General features: G+C 43.9%; 1 protein-coding gene across 2 annotated transcripts in view; it reads right to left on the minus strand.

Moving 5' to 3' along the window:
• The window catches only part of GAB1 (GRB2 associated binding protein 1), an 80,246-nt gene extending 71,278 nt beyond the window's left edge, over positions 1–8,968 (minus strand). The window contains exon 1 of one of the 2 annotated variants that reach the window (XM_033161064.1): positions 8,571–8,968. In XM_033161064.1, the coding sequence (XP_033016955.1) occupies positions 8,571–8,642 (72 nt within the window). In that variant the 5' untranslated portion in view covers positions 8,643–8,968. The remainder of the gene's footprint in view (positions 1–8,570) is intronic. The other variant, XM_033161065.1, reaches the window with a different exon arrangement.
• Between the last annotated feature and the right edge of the window lie 874 nt (positions 8,969–9,842).

Raw genomic sequence — 9,842 nt, forward strand, 5'->3', positions numbered from 1 at the left:
ATCCATTGCCCAAACATGACTAGACAGTTCCTCAAAAAGGGCTGAAAAGCTGCTAGCACACAACAGCATTGCTATTCCCATGTCAAGGAATCTGCCCTCTCAGCAAACAAGAAACAGTTTCATGCATCTTAAAATGTCAGATCTACTGTAGCCTATTAAAATATTTACACAGGAGAAACGGTAGGGTGCTATAAAAAGAAAAACATTTTCTTGTCTCTAGTCTCCCCCCCACCCCCACCCCGTAATTTACAATCTAAACATTTCTATCCCAAGGGCAAAGCTTCTTTCCAATGAACTGCATGCAGCCAGCAGTAAGGGCGGGGAAAAGTGTGCCTCTCAAATATCAAGTGTTAGGGAACAAGTAATCCTGTTGCAAAAACCTGGCATCAAAAATTATGTTTAGAAAAGGGTAGAAATCAGATCACCACCATGAATGCGGGCAAACTTTATTTCCCTCCCTACCCCCATAATAATCAGAACAAAAACTCAAAATGTACATTGCACCTATTTACACACATGGAGGTGTATAAAAGGACAGATAAACAACAAACGATCCACGGCTATGAAGAGCCAAAGCCAATGACCTGCATATCCAAGGCTAAGATCATGCCAGATCATAATTACCATAAGAACTGAAAGGATGGCCTACTTCCATAAGAAAATCACAGGAGCCTTTTCTCACATAGGATAAGAGGTCCTTTTCAGTATCTGTGGTGCTGCATTTTTGGAATGACAACCCCATAAATCATCACCTGGTGCCTTCTTTGTTGAGACTCAGGTCCCAAATTAATATCTTTTTGTTTGTCTATATTTTAAGTGGTACATATGAGCACTATCATTTAAACATCTGGAAATACAATCAGGGAAGGCAAATTTAGGTTGCTGAATAGGATGTTGAAATCCAGGTGACATTTTCAGAAATGTTACCAGTTCTGCATGCAAGGCCAACAAGGAATCCATGCACAAGTAGCAGTGGCGCCAGGAGGAAGGATTTAAATTTTTGTTAGGCACTGGGGAACATGATGGCATAAGCCAGACCAGAACAAGACACGAACTTCAGACTATTGGTGCTCAATGTCTAAAAGCTTGCAGCACAATTTTTAAGCAATCTCTGGGTATGACCAGATCTAAGAACATAGATAACGAAAGCTCAGACCCAGAACAAACTTAGTTGGTCTCCAAGGTGCTACTGGAAGGATTTTTTTTTATTTTTTATTTTGTTTTGACTATGGCAGACCAACACGGCTACCTACCTGTGATAGATAACAATGACAGCAACTCCAAAAAGCTCAAAAATTTAAGAGGAACAAACTTCACAGAATCACTGTGAGTAGAAATACTGGCACCAACAAGTAGTGGGGACATAGTGGCCTGTTTTGCAAACCATGCTAAGTCAAACCATGGCTTAGCATGATTGTACAAGCTCCCTCCAAAAAGAGATTTCAGCCACTTTCCTCCTCCCTGGTCATTCTGCTGCTGCAGAATGGCTTGGTGTCTTATCTGAACCTGGGCTCGTGGTTTAGCTGCCACAAGCTTTAAATCATAGGATAAGTTTTGGTTACAGGTCATGGTTAGTCCAGAGAGAGCTAAGCGACAACCCCAGGTTCAGACAGAATGCTAAGCCAAACCATGGCTTAGCTCAGCACAGCAGCAGAACAACTAGTGAGATGAACAAAACAGTTGCAATCTCCTCTCCCAGAGCCAAGTATTCATGCTAAGCCATCACTCTTATGACCAAAACATTGAAGGTGATCTTGAGATAGACAAAAATCAAGGGCACAGCCAAAGGAAGAAACTATTCTAATGTGAGACGTTATCTATACTGTATTTACATTGACCGGATACATACACATCAGGTTGCACAAGGAGGTGAAATTTCTAGATACAACAAATGATTGTCCCTTATAACCACTAGCCAAGAAGCTGGCTCAAACTTGGACTTAATTCTGAACAAAGCCCATAATCTGGTGAAAGATGTAAGAGTTACTGAACCACTGGGGAGCAGTGACCACAATGCTATCCAATTCAACATATATGTAAATGGAAAGTTGCCTAGAAAGTCCCAGTGCAGTCATATTTAATTTCAAAATAATTGAAGTATTAGCTAGAAAGAAGTTGGAAGCAAGTCTGTTAAATGGGTCAAATCTCCCCAAGATGCTTTGAGGTTATTTAAAAATGAGAACAGAAGCCTAGATAGGGCAGATAAGAAAAGTATGAAACAAGTTGCCAGTTAGCAAGCAGAGTCAAGGAAGACAGAAAGAGCAAGAAAGTTTCCTCCAATACAGCCTTGCCCAGCTGAGGAAAATTTAAAGGAGCGGCAATTCTGGCAAAAGGAAATCTATGCTGGCAAGCAAAAGCAAAAACAGCAGGAGCTCCTTGCTACAAACATCAAAATGGCCAATAAACTTTTCTTTAAATATATCTGAAGCAGGAAACCAGCTAACTATGGAGGTGGCTGTCTATGAATTGCAGTCATATTTAAGATGCCATCCAAGTGGTTAGCTGTGAAAGGGGTACTGAAGAAACTTGGGAAGAATGCAGAGGGGCAGAATGAATTCTTTAAACCAGTATTCTGTGTGGAAGATGTGGGACAGATACTCATGGCTGAACGGCCACTTTCCCTACCCCCAAGAGGGCAGCTGAAGTAGTAAGAGGCAACAGGAACTAACAGCTACGGCTGCAATCCCATCTTCATAGCCTGGGAGTAAGTCCCACTGAATTTAATTAAACTTACTTCTGATTAGATATGTATAGAAGTACACTGTAAAAAAACCACCAAATATGACACAGAAATATGTAACCACACTGAGATTAGACCTATTACCAGATGGTTGGGAGGTAAGCAATGTAGCACCAATTTAACAGGGGACAACTGTACAAAATTACAAGCCCATTGCCCCAAATTTGTTCCTCACAAACTAGTGAATATTTCTATTAAAATTAGAATTACTGAACACGTGGAAGAACAAGTCTCACTGAAGGAGAATCAGTATGCTTCCTGCAAAGGGAAATCCTATTTGAGTAACCATTTTTGCAAGGGAAGGGATTGAACAGTGCCAGCAGCCAGGCTGGCACAAGCATGGGGACCTGTGGCTCTTCTGGTGTTGTTGGGCTCCAACTCCCCTCAGTACTTGGAGGTTACCAAGTTGGGGAAGACTAGCTTGCACACCTGCTCCCAACCTGGCTCAATACGGCTTCTGATCTTGACACCCTCTGCTAGCTGCCACTTCGCTTCTGCCTCTGGCCCTTCTGATCTCCATACGCCTTCTCAATAAATCAATTAGAAGTAGAATCGACATAGGCAATGCACAACACATAATTGAACTGATGGCATCTGCTGTCAAAATATGTGTTGATGGCAGCTGGCTTACGTGGCTTTAAAACAAATGGCTTTAGACAAATACATGGCAGCTAAATCTGCCAATAGCTATTATCCTTAAAAGGAACCTCTCCGTGTTTAAAGAGACAGCAAGCCTCTGGTAAAAGTTGCTGGAGGAAAGACATCACACTTCAGATCCTATTTGTGGGCTTCCCAGAATCATCCAGTTGTCTAGTGTCAGAAGCAAGATGCTGGTTGATCACTGTGAGAGTAAGGATGCTAACTAGATGGGCCTTTGGCCTGACCCACCAGGTTCTCTTTTGCTGGGATAAAGTAACCATCTCAGGAAAATCTAGTGGAGTTTCTGTACAATGTTGACTGTGTGCTTGGGAGTCCCTTTCGTTTTTTATGTTGTCCTCCCTCCCCAATATTTTTGGTACTCCATAATTCATAGTAGTTGCAAATTTGACAGGTCTGCAAATGCAAAACAAGAAAACCTGGCATCATAAAAGGAAAACCCAGATCTCACATATCTAAGATCTTCTTCTGATAGAATGGGGCATGAAAGAAGAAGGAGGATACAGGAGGAAAGAGCTTTCTGTTGCTCCAGTTTTTCAAAAGATATACTACTGCTCATCCACTTGAGTAAGTTTACATGAGAGATGGTACAGCAACACATCTTTTGTGTCCAGTAAATTTATTCTAAGTGGCAGCACATCATTTAATTCCCCAAGAGCAAAGTGGAAAAATGAAGCCCTGGGAGAACCCAGTGACATTTAGCCTGCTCAAACTTACTCAAGAAAAGGTGTGGCAACTTGCTTTCTGAATTTTTCAAGCAACAGTTTCCTTTAATGTTGATTGGGCAGAGCAACAGTCTTAGGCTAAACACAAGCACAACAATACTTATCCCAAATCCAGCTCGCAAAGCCCTCCAACTCTAGACCTTAAGCTAAGTCACAGGAGACAAACAAAGCTAGGCAAAACAATATAAAAAATAAAAAATAAAAAAATCCTTCCAGTAGCACCTTAGAGACCAACTAAGTTTGTTCTTGGTATGAGCTTTCGTGTGCAAAACAGGAGTCCATACAACCAGTTACAGGACGGGTTTGAAGGGAAGATAAAAGCTTGCTTGCAGTTGTGAACGCCAAGTAGGGGATTTTACTGGATCACAAAACATGTGAGGCAATAAAGTTCCACACTAGTCAGGAAAGGAAACGTGAAGTGAAAGTCTGCCATACAGCATTTCTACAAGCAACCCTGAAGCACGAATACAGTATGCCTGCAGTAGGCACTAGGAATAGTGCATGAGAAATTCATATTTATCAGCCTGGCCTCTCCTGCTTTTGCCTGATCATAGTTGCTTCAGCATATGAAGCAAATGAACAAATATCTGCCAGAAAAATGGAAGGAAATCCCACATATTAAGTCCCACTTATTAAGTTAAGCATGATCATCCAGTTTATCTCTCAGTAAAAATGCCTCAGTGGGGTTGACAGAGGAGAAAAGTAATATACATTGAACCAAAGCATGTGTGACAGGAGTATAAATAAAGGAGTTAATGATTACCCCAATTTATTATACTAATTGCTCCTAGGAGCCCGCCTCAGAAGAAACAACAACTGGATCTCTTCTACCAAAACAAACCATACACCCATTCACCACACCCAAATGGAATACCTCTCTGCCTATAGACACAAGTTTTATTAACTTCCTTACCACCCCATATAATAAAAGTGGTAGGCTCTTTCTTCTTGATATGATACTTCACAATCTATTTCCCAGAGGCCAGAGATGGGGAACACTTAGAATATGGATGACAAATCACTAATGAGGAGATGGAAAGAAGACTTCAAAACTGAGGGGTAAAACCTTTACTAGTTCTATTTAGAGGCGCTTGAGGAATTCAGTCTTTGCACATTCCAAAATGGACTGGGTTGATCTGCATCTCTCAAACCAATACATAAACTGGAACATAGTTATCCACTAGCTTTCACACTTCCTGAATGTTCCAATGCAGTTCTTAGTTCAAAAACCAATACAAACTATATTGACAGCACAATCTTATCCATGTCTACTTATAGTCAGTCCAATCAAGTTCAATGGGACTTACTCCCAAAGTATAGGATTCGAGCCTTAACAATTTTTAAAAGATATCCTACATTTCGAAATTCATTTTAGACAAAAATATACTCAGAAATGTGTGTTTAAATACATATTTCTATTCAAATTGGTGGAGTTTCTTAAGCAGATTAACATGGAAACAGCATGCATTTATGGGGTGAACACAAAGCAAAAGTGATGCAGACTGGAAATAGACTTATTCACCCATCCTTGCTTATAGTATAATATTTGAATGATTGATTTGTATATTTTTATAATATACATTTCTGTTGAAACACTTAAAAAGAGACTTGCAATTGAATGGAAAATAGGAAAGTATTTAATATACTGCAGCAGCAAGACTAAATGGATGATATACTGAGTTGAACTCAGAGTAGACCTATTTATATTAATGGACAAATCAGTCATGCCCTTTGACCTCAATGGGTCTGATCCAAGCATGACTTAGTGGGCTATTGCCCTATAAATTTGATCCAAATACTTCCTTCCTTCCTCCAAATGAAGAGGCCTTCTCCATTAGAGTAAGGTAACTTTTGAACCTAACCCAACAACCTAACAACAAGTCTGACACTATGATGGTATTCCCTGAATTTTTTGCCTAAGTGCTTAAATGTCAACCATAGAGAAGTGATTCACCAGCCTAGTTGCTTCATATACTGTTCCTCCAAAGATTTATTATTTTGAACTGCTATTCCACAGAGACAAGCTCATGTCCTTGGGCTTTTCCACATGTGCCACTAGCCCTATTAGTCAATAGTTCGGGTCATGGCCAAAGCTTTCTCTATGCAGAAGCTCAATTTCATCTCATCCCAAGATTCTACTCAGATACTGTTTTTTAAAATGGGACTTGCTTAAACCACTTATCCCTTTACCACTTCAATCCCAGATTTGCTTAAAGGACCAAGGTGTTTAACAGAGCTTGAAGCTTCTCACTCCTGTCCCTTCCAAGGATAAATAACTGTGTGATAACTTGATGATCACCACTGCAAGACAACATTCTGTTTAACCAGAGATGACAACATGCAAGGAAAGAGTTATAGGTTAATAATGATATTTAGGTATATCTAATGCCAGGATGTCTACTCATATAAACTACTTGAATGCCTCCATTACTGAGACATTTCCTCTGTATCCGAAAATGATGAATTATCTACTTCAACAAGCCAAACTCTGCTAAGCATTTAGAGCCCACCTACAATGTATCATACCATTTTCCTGGGAATTGCAGTTTCCTAAGGATGCTGTGAGTTTAGGAGACGCCTATTCCCCTCAGAGAGCTAGAATGGTGTAACAATCAAAATCTCTCTCTCTAGGGGAATTGCAGCTCTGTGGGGGGAAAGGAGGCTGCTAACAACTCTCAGCACCCTTAACAAACTACAACGCCCCTAATTCTTGGGGGGGGGGGAACCATGACTGTTTACAGTGGTTTCATAGTGCAGATGGTTAGTCAGGGCTAGACAACTCTTATAAGGTGAAAATAGTTGCTTTTTGTTTACTAAAGACAGTCTCTCTTTTTGTTGTATTAGGGCAGTGTTTTTCAACCACTGTTCCGTGGCACACTAGTGTGCCGCGAGATGTTGCCTGGTGTGCCGTGGGAAAATTACTTTATATATAGTCAATATAGGCACAGAGTTAAATTTTTAAACATTTTCTAATGGTGGTGTGCCTCGAGATTTTTTTCATGAAACAAGTGTGCCTTTGCCCAAAAAAGGTTGAAAAACACTGTATTAGGGTACCTGGTGTTTTGTTTTTGTTTTGTTTAGAGACCAGAATCCAATGGTGTAGTTTGAGAAATGTTATGCCTGAAGGTATGAGAGAGAATGGGCAATCTCATTAGCACCCCTAGGAGTGAAGGGATTAAAATAACATGTATTGAAATGTAGAACTTGAGGAGGCAAAGGTTTGGTATTAAAACCAAATGCTTCCAGGAGTATTTGGTCTTCCTATCCAAATCTGAATGGCACTAGGGATAGCACAGTTCTGGCAATTATTTACATCTCACTGCAACTAAAATACATAATCTATAGAGGCACCACATGTTAGAGACGGCTGCAAAAATCATCAGTGATATATGTAAGAATCGATGTCACGGGCAGCTCAGATATACTAGATTTGTGCACATTTCAAATGGACTAATAGATCTGGGCAGGAAAATGAGGGAAGAATTTTTTATATATAAAAAACCACTTGGTTTCTAAGTATCTATGGTACCATCCCCACCCCAAAAATCACTCAGTTACTCTGATACTCTGGCTTCCCCATTGGTGTCCTTTGAGTGGCAATGTCTGCTGCACATAGAAATCTTAAATAAACACACAAGCTCAGATAAGTTGTGTTATGTGCACACTACACTAGGAAGCCATATGGCTGTAGGTTCACATGTAGATCCAACAACACACATACATGCATGATTATGCACATGTGACAATCTGTTCATAGCCTGCATGTTATTTATTACACGGGTGTCCTTTCAATGGAGGGGAGGGGGGACCCAGTGCCTTACATTTGTATTTTATGCTGCAAGTCAGATTGGACAGACATCACATACAAGGATAACCAATGGAAGTTCGAAGAACAAAATTATCACCCGATTCCAAAAGGATCTCCCGTCTTCCACTCCCTTTTCTCTCTTTTTAAGACAACCGTTCCAGGAAAAAAAAAAAAAACTTTGCGTCCTCTGGACTCAACTTCGCCCGCTCCCCCACCGCCATCCCCCGGCAAAGGGCAATGATAAAGAAGGTGGTAAAAGTTGTGTCTGCTCAGGGCCTTTTGCAAAACACTGAGAAACCAGAACTGCGCACTTGGCAGTTTTGAAAAGTACTTGGGAGGCTGACGGGCTCCGTGGCTGCCCCGAGCACCTTCGGGTGGGCAAGCCTAGCAGCCCCGCTCGCAAGGGAAGCCTTCACCGCAGCCCAGGTTGGGTGGGACACTCCGGGGACCGAGAGAGGCTGAGGCGCAGGAGGAGGAGGAAAGGGAGAGCTGAAGAAAGGACTGAGGGCGAAAACACACACACACACACACACAGGAAGGAAGGAGGAACCGAGAGCGGCGGCGGCTGCAAGCCGAGGGACGCCCCTGCCAGCACAACCCGCAAGCCGCGGCAAAAAAGAAAAGGGGAAAAGGCACTTACGTAGCGTTTCAACTTCTTCTCCGGCGGCGACTTTCGGAGCCAGCCCGAGCAGACCACTTCGCCGCCGCTCATGGCTGCTGCGCACCGGGCGGAGGGAAGGGAGACTCTTCCTTGGGCAGCTGCGGCGCGCCTGGGCCGAGAGGAGGCAGCCCAGAGAGAGAGAGAAAGAGAGAGAGGCGCGCACACAACAGGAGCACCGCGCCTGCCTGCCTGCCTGCCTGCCTGCCTGCTTGCTCCGGCCTCCTCCGGCAACTCTGGGGGAAGGGAAAGAGGAGGGGAAAGAGGAGGAGAGAGGGAGGAGGAGACGGCCGGGAAAGAGCAGGAGAGGGAGAGAGGGAGGGACGGGCCGAGAGAGGTTGTGTATTTATGTGTGTATCCAAAGGCACAGGCAGGCAGAGCCCACGTCGGGCCGGAGGGACAGAGGCGCTCCTTCTCCTCCTCCCAGCCGAGAGGGGTAGGGAAAAGGCACCGTAACTTTCAGCTGCTTCGGCTGGCAGCTCCTGGACAAGCCTGGACGCCGCTACAGCCTGCGCTTTGTCCCTTCCTGGTACAGCGGGGAGCAGGAACCCGGCTGGTTAGTCCCGTCCCCGCTTTAAGTGCTGCCTCGACGGGCCTCGCTGCAGCTGCAACGCTGAGCCAGTTCAGGGGACGCCCCTCTGGAATCCTGAGGGCGGCGGAATTCTACGCTCAGAACGTCGGAACTGTTAAAAACCGAGGGAGGCGGGGACGCAGTTCCGTGTGTCCACCGCGGGCGAGGGGGGCGCTGCCCCAGAGGGGCTCCCCCGCCCCTGTTCAGCAAGCGGAAGGTTCAGTTTGTAACAGCTCGATCCTAACCTATGGCTACCTGGAACTAAGCCCTGTTGAATTCAGCGGTGCTTACTCCGAGGTAACGGGTGTTAGGATTGCAGCCGAGTGCCCTGCCTTTGGAGCCCGCTCTGCTGTGACGCTTTCCCCCCCCCCTAAACCTTTCTCCCTTCTTCCAGCAGCGATGGCCTCTCTTCTGCGTGCTTTCCGTCCAAAGCAGAGGAAGCGAGTGTTTTCCCCACACTCTGAATGTCGGCCAGAGGTCTCTCTCTCTCTCTCTCTCTTTCTCTCCTTTCGCTAACGAATAAGGGAGGGAGGGGACTCAACCCTACGGAAGGGATCCTGGGATCTGTAGTGCGCAAAAGTAGTCGATTGCACAGAAGGGTTAGTTGCCGAAGCAGGCCTGTGAAACGGAGAGAAACTTCTTCTGGAGAATGCTAGATTCTTGCCAGGATTGCTCTGGAAAGT

Source organism: Lacerta agilis, chromosome 9, assembly GCF_009819535.1.
Source record: "Lacerta agilis isolate rLacAgi1 chromosome 9, rLacAgi1.pri, whole genome shotgun sequence".
Classification (NCBI taxonomy): domain Eukaryota; kingdom Metazoa; phylum Chordata; class Lepidosauria; order Squamata; family Lacertidae; genus Lacerta; species Lacerta agilis.